Below are 25,154 nucleotides of genomic sequence, written 5' to 3'. Positions count from 1 at the left end.
GGAGTCGTCGCGGAGGCTTCTGGAAAGCGTAGTTCGCCGCGGAGGGCTGTTCGGCGCACGTCACCCGCGGAAGTTTTGTCCTTCGCCTAGGGGGGGATGAGGGGGGGAAGGTAACCGAGCACTGCAGCGTCCCCCCGGCCTAGGGGCCTCGGAGAGCGGCGGGCGCGGCGGGCGGGCGGGCGAGCGCGGGACCCCGCGGGGCGGCGGCGGGAGGGGAGGGGCGCGGGGCGGGCCGCGGAGGGGAGGGAAGGGGAGAAGAGAGGGCCGCGGCGAGGAGGCTGGTCTGAGCCGCCGCCCGGGTGACGTGGCGCCCACTGGCCGCTCCCTCGTCAGCCCGCCACGTCGGCGTCCGCCCGCTTCTCAGCCACCCCCGAGCGAGCGTCTGCAGCGGAGGCCGCGGGACTCCCTGACACCGCTGTCACCGAGGTGAGGCTCGCCCTGGGCGCACGGAGCAGGGCAGTCGTGCAGAGTGCCGGGGAAGCAGCCGCGCCCGCGGCTTCCCGATCACCCGCGCTGGGTCCTTTCATCTCGGCCCTGCGGTCGCGTTCCCAGGCGCTGTTTGGTTTACCCAGTGCCTGCGGGTGGCCCTAATCCGCTATTGTTCTACTCGGTGGTTGCCGCCTGTCCCTGGCAGTCCTGTCTGCGTCTGCTTTCTGCGCTGCGGCTGAGAACATAGCAATGAAGCATACGTGATCATACCTGGAGTCTTCTATTTCTAAAAATTACTGAGCCTCCTCTGGATCCCTTAGTGTGAACGATTAATTAAGGCTCTCCCTGCATTCCCTCAACCAGCCTTTGTTAGACTGTTGAGCAGTTATTTGGAAGAACAGTATTACTTTTAAAAATACCTTTCAATATTAAATTTCACCGAGAAGCTGAATGTCGTAATCATCCTCAAAGGGAATAGAAATGAGACAGATTGGGGAGGGGGAGGGGTGCACAGTCTGGTCATGTAGCTCCAGACTAGTTTGGAGCTGTTGAGCCTGGTGTTGAATGCTGGGTTTACAGGTGTGTGCCACCACGTCTACTAGCAGAGACAGATTTGTTTCTTTAAAAGATGAAAACCGTACTTCATATATGTTCTCTGTTGTGAAGGCGATTACCTAGTGCTGATGATTGGCTCATTTGTATCTGGCCTTATTGCCTTTTACCCTACACTTACATAGTAGGCATTTTGTAAGCACCCTGCTGGCTGGATTTGAACATTTGCTTTCTTTAACTGTATACACGATATGCCTGTTCAGGGAATATGGTACTAAAACTGTTGTCTAACTAATCAGTAACTTAAAAAAAAAAAAGTCTCACTATGTATTCCAAGCTGGTTTAGCTCTCACCGTGTAGCTTAAGCTGGCCTTGATCTTGCTGTCCTGCCTCAGCCTTTCCATTGGGGTGGAGTGGGGGGGCGTTAAAGGTGTGTATCACCACATCTCGCTTCAAATTGCTATTTTTGGGATAGACTTGTTTCAAAACTAGACTTGGGAGTCATGCCAAAGCTCATGAAGACTTAATTAAATTTTACCCCAGATTTAGCCTGTTTTGAGAGGATAGTCAATTACAGGGATCTCGATTTGTTGTGTTGCTGTCAAGACTTGACTAAAGGCTTGGTGAAGGGTTATTCACTATTATCTAGTTCGGTTCACTTTAAAGATAAGAGCATTGAAACTAAGTCCCTGTGTTAGCAGCAGGCTGGGCAACAGAACCAAAGTCAAAATGTATCATATCTAAGTGAAAATGTATCATATCTAAGTCAAAATGTATCATATGTAAGGTTCTTGAAATAGTGTTTTAGTTTCTTTTTGCTTTGAGACAATGTAATTTAGGAAGATAAGTGTCATGTTTGAAAGCTTTGAAATGACTTTCTAACTTTTGGGGAGTTGTAGTATTGACAGAAAAAATGTTGTCTCCAATGCAAACGCATAAGGTTCTCAGTTTGTATATGTTATACCCCTTTGAAACTAATCCGTTATTCAGTGTTTACTGACTTTTGCGTTAGTCGGTAAGCAGACACATGCTTTTCAAACAGACAGTTGAAATGTTTAGATTTAGTAAAAGAAAAAATGTCTCGGGCTCATTGAGATTATGTTAGAACTATCAATAGATAGGTGAGTATTACTCCATCGTAGTCCTGATTGGATCAAAAAGACAGCTTCTCCATAGATAGTACTAAAATGTTGTATGCAAATTTCTCACAGGAGACCTGGAGCTGTGGTGACAAGGTTTCTTATGACTTCACTCTCCCAGCTTTAAAGGGTAGAAACCCTTTCTAAAAACACAACAGAAAATGAACAAGTTCAAGGTGAGTAACTTAATTGGTTTAAGTCTGTGTGTGCACACATATGTTCGGTGAGGTTTCTCGAAAGAGAATCTCTGGGGTTGGAGAACTGACTCAGTGGTTAAGAGCAGTTGTTGCTCTTGCAGAGGACCCAGGTCTGATTCCCAGCACCCACGTGGTGTCTCAAAACCATCTGTAACTCTAGTCCCAGAGGATTCAATACCCTCTTCTGACCTCCACGGTACCAGACATTTACATGGTGCACATACATACATACCTGTAGGCAAACCACTGATACACATAAAATAATAAAATAAATAAATCTAAAAAAAGAAAGCGAGCCCCTGGTCATCTTGGCGGCTGGTGTTGGTTGGGGGCTGTCCCGCACCTAAGGCAGGAAGATGGTGGCCGCAAAGAAGACGAAAAAGTCTCTGGAGTCGATCAACTCTAGGCTCCAACTTGTTATGAAAAGTGGAAAGTACGTGCTGGGGTACAAACAGACTCTGAAGATGATCAGACAGGGCAAAGCGAAATTGGTTATCCTCGCCAACAACTGTCCAGCTTTGAGGAAATCTGAAATAGAATACTATGCCATGTTGGCGAAAACTGGTGTTCATCACTACAGTGGCAATAACATTGAATTGGGCACAGCATGTGGAAAATACTACAGAGTATGCACACTGACTATCATTGACCCAGGTGATTCTGATATTATTAGAAGCATGCCAGAACAGACTGGTGAAAAGTAAACCAGGAAAGTTTTTCTTTAATAAAACTTTACCAGAGCTCCTTTTAAAAAAAAAAAAAAAGAAAAGCGAGTCTCTGTATTAAATTAGAAAGTATGATTGGTTTAAAATCACCTTCAGGGTTAAATAACACAGTTGCTCTTAAAGTATGGTCTACAGAGTCCCAACTGCCCTCAGACCCTTTCAAGGGATTCGGTAATGTCAAAGGTCATAGTATTAACGAGCAAATTGCCTTTGTACTGATGGTGTGAAAGCTGTGAGAGGTTGATGACTGTCCTACATGACTTTCAACAGTGAGACTGATGGTAGGGAGCAGCTGAGGAAAGAGTGAGCCAGTTGAGTAGCAGAAGTTGTGAGTTATGTTGACATATGAAATGCATTGCTGTACATTTTTGGTACATATTATTGTACAGTGTTTATATATTAAATTAAATGTATCGTGAGGGAGTGAAGCTATTTTTTATTTCCTTGCTGAAATTTCATCTCAGATACACTTCATACAACATTTGTGTCACAGTAAGTCAGCATTCTGCTCCAAACTAAGAACAATCCTTTTTTTTTAATTTTATTTATTATGTATACAGTATTCTGTCTGCATGTTTGCCTTCATTCTAGAAGACAGCATCAGATCTTATTATAGATGCTTGTGAGCCACCATGTATGGGGTTGCTGGGAATTGAACTCAGGACCTCTTGAAGAACAGTCAATCCTCTTAACCTCTGAGCCATCTCTCCAGCCCCTCTAAGAACAATTCTTTCAAGCACTGGTTCTCAACCTTCCTAACTCTGTGACCCTTTAATACAGTTCCTCATGTTATGGTGACCCCAAACCATAAAATTATTTTCGTTGCTACGTTATAGCTGTAATTTTGCTACTGTTATGAATCATAATGTAATATCTGTATTTTCTAGTGGTCTTAGGCGACCCCAATGAAAGGGTTGTTTGACCCCCCCCCCCAAGGGATCACAACCCACAGGTTGAGAACCACTGCTTTAAAGATATAAGGTGACTGATTCATATTTAACTTTCAATGTAGCATGAAAGTGAAGAGCTTGCAAATAAAATAGTGACAGTGACACCAAATTTATTATCATTGGATTTTTGCAAAGAGCTAAGTAAAAGACTTCTAGTTTCCTGAAGGATGTCTTCAAAGGAACGGCAAAAACTTACCTTTTGATGATTAAGAGATAATGAAAACACACTTGTAATAGTGGTTCACCTTTCCTAATTCCTTGTCATACTTTACATTCACATTCATCCTTTTTGTTGTTATTGTTGTTTTGTTTTTATTTATTTTTTTATTAAGAGATTTTCTATTCATTTTACATACCAACCACAGATTCCCCTGTCCTCCCTCCTCCTGCCCCCCAGCCTTTCCCCCACAACCCACCTCCCATTCCCACCTCCTCCAAAGCAAGGTCTCCCATGAGGAGTCAGCAGAGCCAGGAACTTTCAGTTGAGGCAGGTCCAAGTTATCAGGGCTCCTCAGCTATTGGTCCACAGTTCATGTGTTTCCACTAGTTTGACTAGTTGTCTCTATACTTTTTCCCATCATGACCTTGATGTCCCTTGCTCATAGAATCCTTCCTCTCTCCCAACGATTGGACTTCTGGAGCTCAACCTGGCACACGGCCATGGATCTCTGCATCTGCTTCCATCAGTCACTGGATGAGAGCTCTATCATGACAGTTAGGATATTCAGCCATCTGATCACCAGAGTAGAACAGTTCAGGCACCTTCTCGACTATTGCCAGTAGTCTATGGTAGGGTCATCCTTGTGGATTCCTGGGAACTTCCCTAGCACTCTGCTTCTCCCTGTTCCCATGATGTCTTCATTTATCATGGTATCTCTTTCCTTGCTCTCCCAATCTGTCCCTGTTCCAGCTCAAACCTCCATTCCCCTATGTTCTCATCCCCCAACCCTTGCCCTCCATTACCCCCCTACACTCCCAGTTTATTCATGTAGATTTCATCTATTTCTCCATCACTGGGCAATCCATGTGTCCTTCCTAGGGTCTTCCTTACTAGCTAGCCTCCCTGGAGCTGTGGGTTGCAGTCTGGTTATCCTTTGCTTTACATCTAGAACTCACTTATGAGTGAGTACATACCATGTTTGTCCTTCTGAGTCTAGGTTACCTCACTCAGGGTGATATTTTCTAGTTCCATCCATTTGCCTGCAAATTTCATGCTGTCATTGTTTTTCTCTGCTGAGTAGTACTCCATTACATATATGTACCACATTTTCTTTATCCATTCTTCAGTTGAGGGGCATCTAGGTTGTTTCCAGGTTCTGGTTATTACAAATAGTGCTGCTATGAACATAGTTGAGCATCACATTCATCCTTAATGCTACTCTAGAAATTATTAATTATGTTAGCCTGTGACTGTTAAGTACACATCTTTGTAATGTATTGTGTGATGGAATGGGATGTTCACGTAAGATCCTTCTGCTGAGCCTAAACTGTGGCCATTGGTGCCCTAGGACAAGCACTTGTGTGATTTTTACGCAAATATCTTGGAATATCTTTTATATTTGAAAGAACTGGCAGAAAAACTGGTTATTCAGAATTGACAGAGTCTCGCTCTGTGGCTCTAGCTTGACTAGAGCTCACAGAGATCCTCCTGCCTCTGCCCTGGAAGTGCCAGGATTAAAGGTGTGCGCCACTCCAAGCCCAGAAACAAACTTTTTTTTTTTAATTTTATGAAATGAGTCTGTCACTTCCAGGAAAAGAACTGTTAGTATTTTTGTTTCTTTTTTTGCTAATTTTAAAATTTGATTAATATGAGAATTAGGATTTGGGAAAACGTATGACCTTCCTAATGAACTGAACATGACTACCTGAGGAATTTTCTGACTAGGTCTCTGATGATATTAACAAATATGGTTTTAAAAATAAATGTAAAATTTATCAATATTTGACTGGCATTTCTGATTTATGTTCAGCAGTGTAGTCAAGCAATTTGGAAGCAAAGAAGTGAAAAACAGATCATGTGTTTATTAAAGAATGCTGTTCTCAAAGGTAATAATTAAGGAGACTCCTGAGTTTAATTAAGAGGGAAGAATGTCATTGCAAAACCACAGCACTCAAGTCAGAAGGGATGAGAGATAGTTTATTTTAGAGCAAAATATGACCGACTGTGGCTCAGGAACACAGACTCTGGTTATCTCAAACACCATGTCCCAAGTTGGTAACAATTTAATGAAGTTTTTGTAAAAGCAGAAGAAAGTTATAAATCAAGTCCCTTAAAAATACATTAGTGAAAGTCTCAGGGAGGCAGGTTACAGTGAAGCAGGGCTGGTCTAGGCCTCAAACACTACCTGATGATATTGTTGGTTTTTGATTCATGGAAGCTGGGGGTCTGTTTGTAGTTCCAAAAGGGAGTTTTAACAAGGAGAGATGTTAGGTCAAACACAAAGTGGGACATGAATGGCTATTAGGAATGCTGAAGATAGACCAAGGTAATTTGGCTTTGGATTAGTGATGCCCTAGGGCTCCATAACTACAGAAGATGTAATCATTCAGTCAGTAGAATCTTTAACATGGGTGCAGCCCTGTTTCTGGGCACTTTAGATCATAGTTCTCCTTATTGGTTAAGCATCACATTCTGTGCTTGTAGAGGACAACTATTGCTTGATGTCTCGTGATGGCAAAGAGACTCATTCCTAAGATCTGATACAGATAAGACTCAGTAGGCGGGGATGCAGTCTTCGGGAGAGAGAAGTAGTTAGTAAAGTCATCAAAGCAATCGCTGGATCAAATCGGCCACCATGACCTGGACCTGATTTCTTCCCCCCCTCTCTGCTTCTCACATACCATTTGCTTGTGACATGTAATAGGAACATTATACCTAAACTTAAAATGATCAAGGACACAGTATGGCCTTATTACAGTACACACCTTAGCTGTGCTAAGCAATTAGGCCATGCCACCTCTAGCTCCCTCTCTGGGATAGAGTTGATGTATGAACTCACAGAAACTGTGACTGCATTACATAAGTTCAAACCAGAAGAAGAAAAACGAAGTGCCAGCACAGAGAAAGGGAAATGGGCTCAAAGTCCCACCCCTAACCAAGAAGCTATTTGCATTTGATACCTGCTGGGTACACTATCCACACTCCAGGGCAGGCCCCATGACCTGGAGTGGTTGGCCAACACAAAACTGATTCCAAGCCAAGGTTTTTGTATGATTTTTTGTTTTATTTTGGTACGTTTTTTGTCATATTGGTTTTGTTTTGCTTTGTTTTGATTTTCATTTGAGGAGAGAGAGCAAGCGAACATGAAGTTGGGTGGATAGGAAGTGAGAAGGATCGAGAAATTAGAAGACAACAATATGATCAAAATGTACTGTGTGAAAATTTTTAATTAAAAAAAGCCAATAACAATGATAAACATCTTAAATTATATTGGGAAACACTGCAAGCATTGTCTTAAGGTTTCATACAAGCATATAATGGAACCCGGGTTACAGAATGACTCTGTATTTCTATTCACATCTCTGGCATCCCTTTCCCCTCCCTTACTTTAGTCCCCTCTGTCCCTATGCAGTGTCACTTTTATTTTTGTGTCATACATACATGTGTGACTTTGTGTATCTATATACTGTAGGACCCTCAAATGAGCGAACGCATCCTGCATCTGTCACTCGGAGAATGGCTCGACTCAGTTAATGTGATTATCTGCTGTTACATCTATTTACCTGCAAAGCACGTGACTTCTTTATGCCTTAGGGCAGAAATTCCTTTGTGTGTATATGCCACATTTTCTTTATCCGTTTTCTCTTGTTGGACACACGTTGGTTTTATAACGTAGCTGTTATGAACAGTGCTACAGTAAACATTGATGTGCAAGTATCTTCATGATGTCTTGATTGAAGTCTTACTGTCTTATTTTATCATCAGAAAAGGAAAGGGGATTGCAGTGGGAATTGTTTTGTAATATTATCTACTCATTAGCAAACTATGGGTATTTAATATATTATTGAATCTCAGCTAGCTATACTATAGGTCACCTTAAATGCCCATTTAATCAAGAAACACAGGCTCTTAGGATGTATGTATCATGAATGTTGCTGCCGTTTGGTGCTGATTGTTACTGTGTAATTTGGTTATGAGGCGTGACCCTGAGTCTCTGGATTTCCTTATGGGGTGAATGGAGTTAAAGTTACTTTGAGATAGAAGTCTGAGTGTGTCAGAGAGCTTGTCAGAGCCTTCAATTTGTTGTATCTTAACATTTAAAAAATACTTTTCAAAATTCCTTGAGAATTTGATGCAACATATTTTGATCAGATTCATTCCTAGTCCCTAACTCCTCCCAGATCCACCTGCACTTCCCTGCCCACCCAATTTTGTATCCTCATTAAAAAAAAATTAAGTCCAATATACTTTGATATATGTCACCTTCCGCTGGAGCTGATTCCCTATAAGGAGCCACATCTTTAAAAAAAATGTTCTTCAATGATGGCACACACCTTTAATCCCAGCACTCGGGAGGCAGAGGCAGGAGGATCTCTGTGAGTTCAAGGCCAGCCTGGTCTACAGAGCGAGTTCCATGACAGTCAGGGATACACAAAGAAACTGTCTCAAAACACCCCGCGCCAAAAGAACCTGTTCCTCCTCTCCCAGCAGCTAGCAGTTGTGGGTAACTCCTCAGCTAGGAGTGTGGCTTCATACTCCACTCCCCTCCCCTCCCCATTTTGGAATTTCATTTGTCATGAGTTTGCACAGGTCTTGTGCATGCTGTCATAACTACTGTGAATTCATGTATGTCTCAATGTGTCTGGAAAACACCATTTAGCTCTATGAAAGCTAGCCAGTAGGGATGCAGCCTCTGGGTTGGTACCAGCTTGATTTATCTATGTCTTATGACTCAAGTATACGAGACCTTCAGCAGTAAGGTCTTAACATTAAGTTCTATGGTAACTAGGAGTCATGGCAGTAGCCTGTAATATTTGGGTTGTCTGTGAGACTCCACTGACCAACAGCACAAAAAGCCTGGTACTAGGATTATTATTCAATAGCCTAATGTATCTGGGAGAGGTATTGGACCTAATACAGAATGACTCCGTTTAAACTCCTTTCATATATGATTTATATGTATATATTTTAGGAAGCGTCTGTAGTAGTTATATATTGCTTTTCAAAGGCATTTAGTGGATGTTCTCTCTCTCCATATGCCCTCCTCTACTCTGCCCTCCTGTTCCCCACCCAACTTAACTCTTCCTGTTCCATTATTCCTCTTTTTTCCTTCATACCACTTGTGTTCTATCCCCTTCTCTCGAACCACCACGTGGCCTCTTACTAGTTTCCTGCTTTCTATTGGGATTTGAGTACGTATCTAAGGAGTCAAAGCTAACCTGCACATTATGAGAAAAAAAATGTGTGACATTTGCCCTTTTTGGTGTAGGTTACCTCACTTGGAATGATTATTTCCAGCTCAATTTATTTATCTTCAAATTTCTTTTTTTTTTTTTGCAGCTGAATAATATTCCATTGTGTATATTGCCACATTTTCATTTTCCACTCATCATATGCTGGACATCCAGGCTGTTTCCTTGCTGGCTTTGTGAATACAACAGCAGTGAGCACAAATAAGCAAGTATCTCTATAGTAAGACATAGAATCCTTTGGTTGTATGCCCAGGAATGGCATAGCTGGAGCACATAGTAGATCTAGTTCTAGCTTTTTGATGCACCTCCACGCTGATTTCCATAATGGATACATCAGTCCTTACTCCCACCAGCAGTGAATGAGTGGTCCCCTTTCCACATATCCATGCAGTATTTATTGTCATTTGTTTCTTTGATCTTACCCATTCTGACTGGGACAAGATGAAATCTCAAAGTCATTTTAATTTGTATTTCCCTGATGGCTAAGGATGATGAACATTTTTTTAAAAAAAGTATTTCTCAGTCATTTGTATTTCATCTTTTGAGAATTCTTTTTAATTCTGTGCCCTGTTTTTAATATCAAGGTTTTTGTTTCCTTGGTATTTAGGTTTTTGTTTTGTGTGTGTGTGTGTGTGTGTGTGTGTGTGTGTGTGTGTGTGTGTGTGTTTTGTTGTTGTTCTTTGTATACACTAATCCCCTGTCAGATGCATAACTAGTAAGGGCTTTTTCTCACTCCCTAGGCTGCCTCTTTACTTGGATGGCACTGTCCTTTGCCTTAAGAAGTGTTTGAGTTTACTGTGGCCCCATTTGTCATTTGTTATTATTAATGCTTGTGCTATCAGAGTCCTGTGGAGAAAGTATTTTCCTGTGCCTATAAGGTGAAACATATTCCATACTTTCTCTTTAATAAGATTTAGGTCTTACAATGGGGTCCTTGGTCCATTTGGAGTTGAGTTTTGTGCAGGATGAGAAATAGGAATCTGGTTTCACTCTTCCCTATTAGACCAGCACCATTTGTTGAAGATGTTGTCTTTTCTCTAGTGTATATTTTAGGCTTCTTCGTCAAAAATTAGGTGATGCTAGGTGTACAGACTTATATTTGGGTCCTCAGTTCTATTCCACTGATCAGCATGTCTGTTTTTATGCCAGTGCCATACTGTTTTAGTGACTATAACTCTGTAGTATAACTTATAATCAGAAATGATGATACCTATAAAAGTTCTTTTACTGTTCAGGGTTGTTTTGGCATCCTGGGATTTTTTTTTGTTTGTTTCCAAGTGAAATTTGAGATTATTCTTTAATTTTTTGTGAATAATTGTGTTGGAATTTTGATGGCGATTGCATCAAATCCATCAAATCTGTCAATTACTTTTGTCAGGGTGGCCATTTTCACATATTAATCCTGTCAGTCCCTGAGTATGGGATGTCTTCCCATCTCCTGGTGTCTTCTTCAAGTCCTTTCTTCAGTGTGCTAGTGTTTTTATTATACAAGTCTTTACTACCTTATTGAGATTTATTCTGAGATATTCTTTGTAAGGCTATTTGGAGTGGGATTGTTTCCCTGATCTCTTTCTCAGTATGCTGGTCATTTGTATATAAGATTTTTGTGTCTTAATTTTGCATTCTGATACTTTGATGAATGCATTTATCAGCTGTGAAAGTTTTTTGGTAGTATTTTAGGGCTTTTGTGTATAGAATCATATCATTTTGTTGTGTGACATGAGGGCACGCGGGCAAATGTTTACTCACCCCAGGAAAGGAACCAAAGACAGCTTAAGTAAGGATACTACCAAAGTTCCAGTTGGTGAACTGAGTTTATTGCTAAATTAATTCTCTGAGGAACTGCCCAACAGCTTTCCATGGTGGCTGTATCCTTTTACAGCCCAGTTAACAATGCATGGCATCCAGTTCTCCATATCCTCACCATCATTGTCATTTTCTTCTGAAATTTCTGAATTAATAGTTATAGAAGTGCATACAGAGTAGTTTTTGTGTTGTGTAAGAATTTTTTTGTTTTTGTGTTTTGTTTTGTATTTTTAAGACAGAGTCTCACTGTATAGTATAGACCAGGATCTACCTGCCTCTGCCTCTTGAGTGCTAGGATTAAAGGCATGCACCACCACACCCAGCTTCTGAGTCATTTTTTGGATAAAGTAACTAAAACTCTTTGGAGACTTCATTGATTCTAATAGTGAGGCAAGGTATACATTAAATAAGCTCGGGTGATTCCAAACTGTCAGGAAGTATGGAAATGATGTAACCGAATAACTGGAGTAAATGGCTATGGGGGCAAACCTGAAACCGCTCCTCAGTGGAAAAGCTGGAACAGTATTAAGCACTAAAAATACCATAATGCAGGGCTGGAAAGATGGCTCAGCGGTTTAGAGCACCAGCTGCTCTTCCAGATGGACCCAGGTTCAATTCCCAGCACCTAACATGGCAGCTCACAACTGTCTGTAACACAAGTTCCAGAGGATCCAACACCCTTACACAGACATATGTATAGGCAAAACACCAATGCACATGAAATAAAAAAATAAATAAAAATTTTTTAAAATACCATAATGTTTGATTTTAATTGAAAGCATAAAATAAGTGTAAGAGCCATTTTAATATAAATTATTGAATAAGCAAATGAGAAGAGCTCATTCTTCTTCACAAAACAGTCCAAATAGTATGTATGGACACTGTCCCCTCTAGAAGGTGGAACATATTTCCTCCCCTCTTGAGAAGACTAGACTAGACTTTGGTTTGCTTTCAAGTAAGAGTGTATGATAAAGAAAAATAGCTACAAAGGGGAAAACTGGCAGACACTCTCAAGTGAGTGAAGTAAGCATCACCAGTGCTGCCGTGTCTCTGCTGTGAGAATGTGAAGAAGGGGGTTCATCTCTAAGCCCATGAAGCTATGAAGATGAAGCCCAGGTTATAATGGAGACCCCAGGAAGCTGGAGATGCTAGAACTGTGGGATGTCTGCTGAGAAAAACTCTAAATAAATGTTGGCGCCAACTCAAGAGAGAGTTTATGTGTGCTTCAGGCAGCAGAGCTAGAAGGGCAGGACTACCCAAGCCTTCAGGGGCCCATCAGGTCCATCATGCATCCTGGGTCCTGGACATGGAGCTGAAGGATTGGGTGTTTTCCCTGCTAGGTTTCTGTCTTGCTTCCATCTCTTTCTTTGCTATACCTTCCTCCCTACATTCTGGAATAGGAATGTTTACCCTGTACCACTGTATGTTGGAAGTATGTACTCGTTTTTGGTGTTGGAAGGTCTCACAGGATTAGCTTGAGTCTCAAGGGAGACTTTGAACTTTTGAATATTGTTGGGACTGGATGCATTTTGCATTCTAAGATCACGAGGCGTGGATGGTTATGAGTTTTATATCATTTAAAATGATACGTTTGAATGTCAAGTTCACAGGGGGTGAAGTTGTGATGTTTAATATTGTCAACTTGGTGGGATTTATAACTATCATGGAAACATGCCTCTCCTCGTGTCTGTGAAGGACTTTAAGATCAGGCTAATGCCAGTGGGAAGACCAACCCTAATTGTGTGTGGTACCGCCCATGGGCTGCAGCCTTGGGCAGAACGCAAACAAGAGAGTGAAGATGAGCTTTCATTATTCTCTGAGTCTGGGCATCAGACAGTGAGAGCAGCTGCTCAAGCTCCTGCTGCTGTGACCATGCTGCCATGATAGACCTGCTGTAACACGAATCTTAAAAGGTCTTATAATAAAAAGCCCAGAGCCAGATGTCAGGGTGAAAGCTGAAAGATCAGGGAAGCAGAGCAGCCAGCCACTAGTTCTTACCTCTATGAAATCCTCAGCCTAAAGAGACTGAGTTCCTGTTTCCTCAGGCCTTATATACCTTGCTCTGCCCTGCCATATTACTTCCTGGGATTAAAGGTATGTGTTACCACTGCCTGGTTCTGTTTCTCTCATGTAGCCCAGTGTGGCCTTGAACTCACAGAGATCCAGACAGATCTCTGCCTCCTGAGTGATAGGTGTGTTCCACCACTGCCTGACCTCTATGTCTAATTTAGTGCCTGGCTCTGTCCTCTGATCCCCAGGCAGGCTTTATTGGGGTACACAATATATCACCACACTATGCACCCTCGAACTTTGAGTCACAGTAAACTCTCCCTTCTTTGAGTTTCTTTTTTCAGATATTTTAATCACAGCAAAGTAACTAATGCAGTTCTGACTGGTACTCATCAGAATCGTCATCAATGTCAAGAAAGGGGCTGTGGCACTAATCGGTGCTTCCATAGCAATTTGTGAGGTTCCTTGTTCCTCTTCAACATTTCAAAACTAAGTAAAAGTTGAACAACTGAAAATCAAGGAAAGACTGTGGTAGATGTGACAAACTGAAAACTTGAAACCAGATAGCATGAATCTTTTCCTTTTCAAAATTGTCTTAGCTGTCATCTATGTCTGCACACCAGAAGATGGCATTGGATCCTATGGGACTAAAGTTTTGGATTGTTGTGAGCTGCCATGTGTGTGCTGGGAATTGAACCCAGAACCTCTGGAAGAGGAGCCAGTGCCCTTAACTGCTGAGCCATCTCTCCAGGCCCTAGATTTACATTTTTTTTTTGTTTAGCTCTATCTTGAGTTGATTTTTGTATAAAGTTTTAAATTATGAGTTGAGGTTATTTATTTCTTCTTCTTCTTCTTCTTCTTCTTCTTCTTCTTCTTCTTCTCCTCCTCCTCTTCCTCTTCTCTTCTTTTTTTTTTTTTGGTTTGGTTTGGTTTGGTTTGGTTTTTTGAGACAGGGTTTCTCTGTGTAGTTTTGGTTCTTGGATCTTGCTCTGTAGACCAGACTGGCCTCGAACTCACGGAGATCCGCCTGGCTCTGCCTGCCGCATGCAGGGATCTGTTGAGATGATGGTGTGACTTTTCTTTCTGAGTCTGTAGTGACAGGTAATGCATTACATGGACACTAGAGTGCTGAGCCAGCGTTGCTGTGCTCCGACCCGGTCAGCTTTACAGATTCTGTATTTGGCCGCTCAAATCTGATGTGGATTTTCTCTAGTGAATTCTGTTCCTTGTTTTTAAATGTTTGAAAAGTATATGCAGTATTAGGTTTCGTTTTGTCATTTTCAAGCAAAAATTGTTCAGCTGATCCCACGACTCGTCCCCCACCCCACCCCACCCCGTCCCCTACGACCTCCCAGCATGCACCGCTCCACCCATCCCCCACAGCTTCCTTTCTGCTCTCAGGATGTGTGTCCCAGTCTCTCCTCTTCTAAACACTTTCTCTCCCTCACTTAGTCTCTTTTCTGGCTTCAGGGCCTACACCCGCACTCATACTTGCATACACATGGATAAACATTGTAAGCTAATGGCGTCGCTTATTTTCTATCGCTGTGGTAAAGACACTGGCCAAAACGAACTTGAGGAGGAAAGGGTTTGTTTGGCTTACACTCCCATGCCACAGTCCAGCATTGAGGGAAGTCAGCACAGGGACCGGAAGAGGAGGCCCTGGGAGAACACAGCTTCCTGGCTTGTTCTTCCTGGCTTGCTCAGTTGGCTTTCTTATACACCCCAGGACCACCTTCTGAGGGGTTTTTAGGAATGTATAACTTTGCTAACCGACGAATAGAATTTTGAACCAACACTTGAGCAACATTCTCATACCTCATCATAATAAAATCAACTTTTATTGTGATTTGATCATGAATAAAATAAATTCCTAGAAGCTAGGGAGATAGTTTAGTTGGTAAAGCACTTGCTAGGCATGTATGAGAAGTTAAATTTATCCCCAGCACCCACATCAAAAGCTGGGTATATTAGTAACTTTTCTGTTCCTGTGATAAAGCACCATGACCAAAAACAACCTGTGGAAGAAAGAGTTTATTTGGGCGTATAGCTACAGAGGAATAAGAGTCCATGATGGTGGGGAGGCATGTAAGCAAGCAGCATGCATGGTGGCTGGAGCAGGATGCTGAGAGTTCCCATCATCAAACACAAGCGTGAAACAGAGTGTGAAATGGAAGTAGGTGAAGCTGTGCATCCTTCAGGAGTACCACACCACTGAAACCTCCCCAAGCAGCAACACCAACTGGGAGCCATGTTCAGTGAACCTCAGGCCCAAGTGAGAAACCCTGTCTCACAAAAACAAAAACCCCAAGTAAAACACAAACAAGATGGACACATGTGCACATGACCCTTGAAGCCCACCCCCAGTGACACACCTCCTCCTGCAAGGCCACACCTCCTAGTCCTTCCAAAGCCGCACCACCAACTGGGGACCACATATTCAAATGCCAGCACCTATCAAACTACCACAAGGAGGATAGCAGAGCAAGAGACGCAGTTTCAGCCTCTGGCCTCCACATGTGCACACACGTGCACATGTACCTCTACACACAAATACGGGAACACAAAACTGTATCATACTTCTTGGTTTCACTGTGTCTGCGATACTGTGTGTATTGCCCTTATCACTGTTGTGTGCCATGTGCTCGGTCTGTTTTAGTTTTCTCTGTAAATCACTAATCTACTCCTGTAACTCCACGGCACACTCCTGTCTCATCAGTGGCTCCTGTTGTCTACATTTGCATCTGCAAAGTGGGTGAGCACCACCAAAATGTCTAAGGCAGTCCACATGGTGTGAAATTGAGGAATATCTACTCATTTTTTTCTCTTTTTTAACTTAAATTTGAAAAGAGCTGTAAACTCTTGGATTTACCAAGTTGAACTTTGTTAAAGTTGTACTTTGGTCTGTCATTGGCGTCCTATCTGTGGTGAGATATTTGTTAGTGTCTCCCCTAGAAAAGTTCATGCAATAGATGTAAATACATATATGACATGAGGTCTGTTACATGTATGTGCAAAATATGTTTTGTTGGGACAAAGGAAAAGCACCAAACATTCTTTGTGTTCTCTTACCTGGCTTCATAAGTTAATTAACTCAGTTCCACACCATTCTCATTCTATGTCATTTACATTTCCCTAAAGTTGTTGTTCCTCATACTTCTATATCATTGCCAATTATGAACTCTTTACTTCTATACCACCTTATAAAATCTAACAGCTATTACACAATGCTAATAATTGTCATCATCTGAACACCTTGTGTCTTGAACATACTTCTGCCATAGCATCTGCTGCACATAGGGACATTAAGGATCTGTATCTTTGCCTCTTGTCAAAAGAGAAATTCTTTGACAAAATTGTGTAATTGCTTTATTGTAGCTATCCAGAGCGACTGTAACAGGCCACTCCTAGCCTTTTCTTCTGTTCTTTTTTGTCCTGAGGTTGAACTCAGGACCTTAGGGATGCTAAGCAAGCGAGCTGCTGTTGCTCTACCTCCCCACCTTTGTGCCTTCCTCCTGGAGTCACTTCAGGCTGAACTGGAATTGTTGTTTCAGGGACCCGTGACATTAAGGGATGTCACTGTGGAGTTCACCAAGGCAGAATGGAAGTTACTGACCCCTGCACAGAAGGCCCTTTACAAGAATGTGATGCTGGAGAACTACAGACACCTGGTCGCTGTGGGTAAGACAGTTTTCCTCGTCTGAAACTCCAGGCTTTTCCATTTCTTCTCCAGTCTGCTGGAACATGTAAGGTCTCTGTAAAGTAAGGTGATACTTTGTTTCATGATTCAAAGTTAATCTGTTTGGGAATTCCTAAAAAAATATATGTATCCCATCTCTTCATTTAAAGAATGAATCTGTGAAGCACAGGTGTTTTCCTGCTCACTTCGAAGGAATCCATGCCATATCCTTTATCTTTAATAGGTTATCGAGTGGTTAAGCGCAGTGTGATCTCCAAGTTGAAGAAAGGAAAAGAGCCATGGATATTAGAAAAAGAACTTCCAAATCGGAACCGTGCTGGTGCGTTTGAAAAAATCATGTTGCATGTGACCCTTCGAAATACTTGTCAAGAATGCCCTTTGAGGTAGTCTCTCTAAAGTTTGCTATAGTTCTAGAAATGATTAAAGATACTGTCTACATATGTTTGAATCCTAAGTCACATCCATTTTTCTTCTCTCCATGGAAATCCTAGGTTCTCTTGTTCAGGTGAAAATTAAGACAATATATGGAAAGCAAATACCCAAACAACAGGGATATTCCTCAACACATGAGGAGATTGATATTCTGAGAAATTCACTTTATTGTTGATATCCAGATTGCTCTGGACAGATGAAGTATAATACAAGGTTGTGATCTGCTAGCTACAATAATGCTAGTCCACTTGCAATTTCATTTGTGGCCAACTGCAATCTGGAGATATTGGAAAATTCCAGAAATCAATAGTTCATAAAACTTAAATCACGCCAGGTGGTGGTGGTGGCGCACGCCTTTAATCCCAGCACTCGGGAGGCAGAGCCAGGCGGATCTCTGTGAGTTCGAGGCCAGCCTGGTCTCCAAAGCGAGTTCCAGGAAAGGCGCAAAGCTACACAGAGAAACCCTGTCTCGGAAAAACCAAAAAAAAAAAAAAAAAAAAAAAAAAAAAAACTTAAATCACATGCCATTCTGAGCAGCATGGTGAATTCTTGGGTAGCCTTGCTGTTCATCGCTAACAAGAAAAATCTTTTTCTCCACTGTAGCCACACTGTGTGTTGCTTGCATTAGTCACTTGGTAGCCATCTAGGTTTCAGACCAATTATGGAAAGACCATACTGCTTATGCTCAAATGATTCTTATTTTACTTATTAACAGTTGCAAAGCACAAGAGTAGCAATCCTGGAAATTCAGCTATGCCAAAATGAAACCTTAAAGTACTTGTTTCTACTAATGAGGAAGAAAGTATATCGTAGGAAATTAGAGGAAAGCTATAGGATGTATAGTGCAGGACTACCTGTGGTTTCAGGCATCTGCTAGGAATACTATTAAACAGTAATCTATGTTTGTAGGTGTGAAGACCTGTATGTGCGTCCATTAGTTCCTCCATTCATTTACTCTCTGCTCTTGACTATGGATATCACTAGCTGCTTCAGGTTTCTGCCTTGACTTCCCTGCGGTGATGGACTCCAACCCTGAACTGTAAATGGAATAAACCCTGTCCCCCTGCAAGTGCTTCTGCCGTGTCATTTTATGACTGAAGCATAAGTGAAACTAGGGCATTCTTAGGTCAAAAACAGAAGTCTAGGGGCTGGAGAGATGACTCAGTGGTTAAGAGCATTGGCTGCTCTTCCAAAGGACCCGAGTTCAATTCTCAGCCCCCACATGGCAGCTCACAACTGCCTGTGGGCTCCAGTTCCAGGGGATCTGACACCCTCGTACAGACACACATGCAGGCAAAACACCAATGCACACAAAATAAGTAAATCTTAAGAAAAGTCTAATGAAGACTGAAACTCACTCAGCAGGCGCTGGAGGAACCTGATTATAAACCCAGACACCTCTGACGTTTCTGACAGTGTAACTCTAAAAACCTGGAGGTGAAAGTCGAGACAAAAAAGAAAGAACATGGATCAGAAAAAAAATATGTTGCTGATTAGGAACATGGAATCAAAGAATGCTGTTAGCTTATTAAAGACAGTGAACAGTAAGTTGAATAAGAAATAATAGTGGGCAACTATATCCAGGAAATATCGGTGTTGGGAGAGAGCGAATGCAGTGTGCATGTCTATGGCTCGCTCTTCTCGATTTCTCTATTCTTACACAATTCAAGACCTGAACCCCGGGGGCAATGTCTCTCTCTTTTACACTGCTTCTTCCCACATCAATTAATATAATCAACACATGCCCACAGATCTAGATGATTCCCCCCTTGAAACCCTCTAGAATAACAATGAAAACAGTCACTAATGGTATAGAGGAAAATTTCACTCGAGAGTGCTTTCATCTTGACAGACTTGCCTGGAGACTAAGATCAGCCTTTGACCATAATGGTGTTAAAATTCCTTTGTAGACAGAAGACGGAATGTTCCTGACCCCAGAGCCAAACACCAGGCTGGAAATGCAAGGCAAGTTCAAGAATTAATGTGCAGGATAGAAGCTCTGTGAGGAAGAATAGTCTTGTTTGAAATGCTGGAAGTGGGAGAGAAATTGTTAATTAATATGAAATGTGGTTAAACTAGCACTGGAGTGAATCCCAAAGAATGTGACCCAAACAAATATGCCTTCCTGAGGGACATGATTTAGGATCAAGAGAGTCAAACTTTGTAGTTATCTTTTCCTTCTTCTGAACTATGCAGTAAGGAAGGCTTCATTACTAAAAGTACAGTCTGGCCACTAAGAAACTCTAAGACTTCAGGAGAAGCCTCATTCGGTACAGTATTAAGTCACAGTGTAGCTCAGTGCTCACAGTGGAGAAGCCTTATGAACCTGATAAACAGGATTATCAAAGTCATCATCAAAGTTATTCAGAGAATGTACAGCACCAAAAAGCTTTGTAAGTCCTATTAATGAATTCGGAACTTTCTCTCTAGGAAAGGAGAACTCAGCAGACGTCGGAAAACTACCCAACATGAAAGCTACGACTGTAGTGAGTGTGGAAAGTCCTTCTGCCAGAAGTCTTCCCTCATCGTGCACCAGGAAACACATACCAAGAAGTCCTATAAGTGTGACAAATGTGGGCAATCTTTCTATAAAAATGAAGACCTCACAATCCATCAGAAAGTTCATACCAGAGATAAAACCTACCCATGTAAAGAATGTAACAAAATTTTCTACCACCTGTCATCCCTCACTAGACATCTGAGAATCCACGCAGGGGAGAAACCCTATGAATGTAGCCAGTGTGAGAAATCATTCTACCAGAAGCCACACCTCACAGAACATCAGAAAACACACACGGGGGAGAAACCTTTTGAGTGTAAGGAGTGTGGGAAGTTCTTCTATGTGAAGGCATACCTCCTGGTGCATCAGAAGACACACACAGGGGAGAAACCTTTTGAGTGTAAGGAATGTGGGAAATTCTTTTCTCAAAAGTCACACCTCACGGTCCATCAGAGAACACACACAGGGGAGAAACCCTATAAATGTAAGGAATGTGGGAAACTCTTCTCTAGGAATTCACACCTCAAAACACACCAGAGAACTCACACAGGAGAGAAACCCTATAAATGTAAGGAATGTGGAAACTGCTTCTACCAGAAGTCAGCCCTCACTGTGCACCAGCGAACTCACACCGGGGAGAAACCTTTTGAATGTAGTAAGTGTGGGAAAAACTTTTACTATAAATCAGACCTCACCAAACATGAGAGAAAGCATACAGGGGAGAAGCCCTATGAATGTACCGAGTGTGGCAAGTCTTTCTCTGTGAACTCAGTCCTCAGATTACATGAAAGGACTCACACAGGGGAGAAGCCCTACGACTGTGAGATATGTGGGAAATCCTTCTCTCAGAAGTCACATTTTGTCATACACCAGAGAAAGCATACAGGGGAGAAACCCTATGAGTGCCAGGAGTGTGGGGAAAACTTCATCCAGAGGTCACAGCTCACCACACATCAGAAGGCACATGCTAAGAAGGGGAAAGCTAGCAAATAGCTTGAGTTCAGAATCCCTGCCATAATTCATCCTTCTGATGTAATACACACAGAAGGAGAACCTTCTAAGTATCGAGAAAAAAATTGTCAGTTATTTTTTTCTTAAGGATTATCAGTACATATACAGAAGGAAATTATATTATTTTATTAGGAAGAACTTTACAATATGGCCAACTTTTATAAATATCAGGTGGCAGAAACTGTAAAACATGAAAGATAAAATGGGGCAGAAATCCAGCAAGTGAATGTCCAGAAGTTTCTGTAGTAGCATCTAGCACTACCATCCAGAGTACAGTGAGGACCTCCCGTGGGTATCCCAGCACTCACAAGTCTCTTCACACAGAGGCACTCATCTTAAAAAGATTGAGGGGACTTAGTACACAGATTGCAACAGATTTGGAAGTTTATCAAGAACACATCCATCACTGAAAGTTGGCTATATTATTATTTTAATCGTGCCTATGGAGGCATTATCAATATTTGAAATATTTTTAACAAAAATTATAAGAATTTATACTGAAGGCAGCAGTCACACTGTAAGTCATGTTGCCAGTCCCAAGATTGATTTTACTTCCTAAAGAAACAAACAACAAAAACAGAAACCATCAAATATCACATATATCAAGCTATTTAAAGAGCAAAAATAATCAGGAAACACCATTAAACAAAGAAGTGTTTTTGATATGTAGGATGTAGGTATGTACATGGGTATCTACAAAATATTTGTAAGTGTGTGATTTGCACGTGGGACTCATCTGTCATTGTGCCTAAACTCAATAGCTGTAATGTGTGAGGACACTTGCACATCAACAGTGATTTCCATTGATAGTGTTGTTACTATAACATATGTTGGTGTATACTTTAAAAACATAGTGTATCTTTTCATCTACTTCCTGGCACTTACAAATGGGTTCAGACATTGTTACTAAATGGACTCTTCAGAAGAAATTTAAATCATTTTGTAATTTTTTCAGCTATATTCTAATCAGCTGAACTTTGGGTTGGAGATGCATTTGTAGCAGTCTGAACAGCCTCTAAAGCAGCAGTATTTACTTATCTTACTGTAGATGTTGTGTAGCAGTGGTATCTGTGTTTGTATTTTGTATGAAAAATACCTCATGGTTTTTCCTTCCTTTTCTGGGTAGCGGAGGCACCATGGCCAGTGGCTAAAAGTGAGATTCTAGGCTCCTGCTACCTTGCTCTAGACCCAGCATGGGCATGCCATGCAGCTTCACTGTGCCTCAGCTTCCCTTACTGTGAGAGCAATGATAGCAGCATCCTAGAATTGCTTTGAGGTCGAAATAGGTTAATATTTTAAAGCACTTAGAACAGTGTCTGTAAAACATAAAAACTTGACATTAGATATTATTCTCATTAATTTGTATTTCCTGAATCATACAGTAAAAAGGTTGGCAAGCCACTGCTTAGCTCCCACCTTATTGCTGTTAGTGCCTTGATTTGATTTGGTTGTGTATCTACCCATGGTGGCTCAGGAGCAGATCCTGAGTAGGCAAGGCCAGAGGTTGGTGAACCACAGTCCATCTGCCAGATTCACAGCCCATTTTTGTAGCCTGTTAGGTGAGATTAGTTTTATATTACTCAATTATTGCAAAAATTAAATATTTTGTGACACATGAAGGTTGTATGAAACCAAATTCCAGTGTCTATACATAAAGCACTTTGAGAACACTAATCCAAACCCATTTGCTTATATTGTGCCTGTGGCAGCCCTCACATTGTGCTAGCAGAGCTAAGTAATAGAGGCAGACCACATGGCTAAGAGAGCCTAAGACATTGATGACCCAGCACTTTACCACATAGGTCTCCGTTACTCAGAGCTGCACACACTGCAGCCGGTCCTGAGCCCAATCTTATAAATGTTCTGTTTACCAAACATGATGCAGCAGTATATGGGTGGGTGATTTCTGTGCAGTATATTTATTTTGTGTATTGTATTTATATGTGGAAAAAGCCTAGGCTTAGAATTATTTTTCCCAAAGAAATGTGTTTTTTTACTTACTGAATTGTTACATTAAAACAAATTTCTTGGAGTGTAATAAATATATGAAATAAACATTGCCTCAATTAAATTGAATTGAATTTTCAATTGATCATTTTCCATGATATTCATCTATTTTCTTCCGAGTCAATGACAAGTTTTTCTTATATCATTTATAATTTTCTAACTATCTTGTAGTAACATGCCATCTATATAATTTATTACTATTAGCATATATATATATTTGTGTATATGAGATTTCCTTATCCCACCACTGGCTGGATGAAGCCAGCTGAGTGACAGACTCTAGCCAGTGCCAGGGCCCATGGAAAAAATAGCTCGGTTTATGCACAAGGAAATAAAATATTAATTTAACCCGTTAGGTTTTGAGTATGTAGAACTGAAACATGAAGGAAGCCATGAATCATGTTTTTGTTGGATGACCTAGTCTCTTGCTTCACAGGGATGGTCTGGGGTATCTGGCACTCAGGAGTTTATTAGCATCTATGCTGACTGTTGATTCTGATTTATAAGAAGAGTTTCCTCAAGTGTAACCTCATGAATGAAGAGCAGTATTATTCAAGTTATATTATCACCCCTGCCTATATCTAGGTTTTGAAGTTATATAGCAAAAATAAACCCCCCAAATGTCCAGATTTTTAAAGTAAAAGTCACTTTTCTTTTGAGGGGGTGGCCACTGGTAGTTTGTCCATGTCCCAGGGGATGTCCCCACACCCATCTGCACATGGACAGCATTAATTAGATTCAACAGATTATTGTCTAAAATAATTAAAAAAGTTTGGAGGGAGATGTATTAGAAGGCAGCAGGGAGAGTTGGAGGAAGGGAGTGGGGGTATATATGTATCAAAATTTCAAACAATTTTAATTAAAAATAATACCTGGAGTTAGATTTTATCTAAAAGATTCAACAATTGGCAAGATCTTGCTGGAGGCAGGTGTGTCATTGGAGGTGGGCTTTGAGTTTTCAAAAGACTGGCACCATTCCGATTGTGTCTCTCTGCCTCCTGTTTGTGGATCAACTGTTCCTGCCACTGTGCCTTTGCTCTACCATTATGGACTCAACACTCTGAAACTGTATACCTAATTAAACCCTTTTTTTCTATAAAGAAATGAAAAAGCCATGGTCATAGTGTTTTGTCACAGTAATAGAAAACTAAGACCACTTGCCTCCTAAAAACTTTCAAGCAAGGGGCTGGAGAGATGGCTCAGTGTTTAAGAGCATCTGCTCTGGACCCTTAAGACCTGGGATGAACATATGCTTTCTTTTCACCTCCTTGGATGCTGAGATCTTGGACCAGACAAATCAGCGTGAGACATAGCTCAGCTTTCTCAGACCCTAGGATAAATCTCCCATGGTAATGAGTTAACTCCCAAATAAATTCCTTTACTTATTAAATAGACTCCATGGATTTCTCACATTATCTGGCACACAATGTGGGGCATGGGTAGGTCATCTGTGGCCTTTTACTCACCCAGAACAGCTACCCACTACAATCTTTGGCAGACTTGTGTACAATGAATAGTCTATACTTATATTAATGCAGATATTTATGTTATTTTTAACAGTTTATGTATTTTCAGAGTGATAGAACCAAACATCAATGAAAATGGATGGCCCAGGTGATCCAGCATTTCAAAATGCCTGTGTTACAGTCTCCTCAAAATTCAGCACCCAAAACAGCTTCAAGGCTGCTGGCTGAGATGATACAGCCTCACAGGATACTCCAGTCAGGACTTGATCATAATCCTAAATTTTCTCAGCGTCCCCCAAAAATAACAGTGCCCACAAAAACAGGAAGCAGTCTAGAGAACTACGCCCACATTCCCAAAAGATGGTTTATAAATATTTATTATCATTTAAGGAGGGTTGGTTACAAGTTATTGGTAATTGTCAGGAAAAAAGCTGAACAAAGGAGATTAGATTCAGGGATCTTGTTTTAAAAAGAAAAATGGGGATATAGAAATGACAGGATAAAGGGGTGGATTATTGAATATATTTTAATCCAAAAAACAACTATTAATCTTAAATATTTTACACTGTTATGGATTTTAGCTTATTGGGACAAATTTAAAGTTAAGTTAATTTTGTTATACTGTATATTTCTACTCTTGTTTAAGTTAGTGTTTGTGCAGCTCATTTAAAAATGTATAATTAAAAAATACAGATTAGGGGCTGGAGAGATGTCTCTGAGGTTAAGAGTACTGACTTCTCTTCCAGAGGTCCTGAGTTCAGTTCCCAGCACCAGCTCACAACCATCTATAATGAGATCTAGTGTCCTCTTCTGTGTAT

General features: G+C 41.2%; 2 protein-coding genes across 4 annotated transcripts; both read left to right on the top strand.

Moving 5' to 3' along the window:
- Positions 1–249: 249 nt before the first annotated feature.
- On the top strand, positions 250–22,939 carry Znf25 (zinc finger protein 25). Of its 3 annotated transcripts, none has more exons than XM_052720502.1 (6): positions 250–426; positions 2,193–2,296; positions 16,775–16,901; positions 17,144–17,239; positions 19,263–19,317; positions 19,783–22,939. In XM_052720502.1, exons 2-6 carry the CDS (start codon positions 2,282–2,284, stop codon positions 20,843–20,845), a joined length of 1,356 nt encoding a protein of 451 aa, XP_052576462.1. In that variant the 5' UTR covers positions 250–426; positions 2,193–2,281; the 3' UTR covers positions 20,846–22,939. The 3 variants fall into 3 exon arrangements, with proteins under 3 accessions (XP_052576462.1, XP_052576464.1, XP_052576463.1); XM_052720503.1 differs by lacking the exon at positions 250–426 and adding an exon at positions 5,963–6,038 and having other exon boundaries at positions 2,276–2,296; XM_052720504.1 differs by lacking the exon at positions 2,193–2,296.
- On the top strand, positions 2,594–3,470 carry LOC128098955 (60S ribosomal protein L30-like). Its single transcript, XM_052720505.1, has one exon. The coding sequence runs from the start codon at positions 2,674–2,676 to the stop codon at positions 3,019–3,021; it is 348 nt and encodes a 115-aa protein (XP_052576465.1). The 5' UTR covers positions 2,594–2,673; the 3' UTR covers positions 3,022–3,470.
- Positions 22,940–25,154: the final 2,215 nt, after the last annotated feature.

The sequence above is a fragment of the Peromyscus californicus genome, unplaced genomic scaffold (genome assembly GCF_007827085.1).
Source record: "Peromyscus californicus insignis strain IS unplaced genomic scaffold, ASM782708v3 Scaffold_6__1_contigs__length_162567912, whole genome shotgun sequence".
Classification (NCBI taxonomy): Eukaryota; Metazoa; Chordata; class Mammalia; order Rodentia; family Cricetidae; genus Peromyscus; species Peromyscus californicus.
The sequence above is the reverse complement of the archived record's forward strand: the minus strand, read 5'-3'. Positions and strand labels throughout refer to the sequence as shown.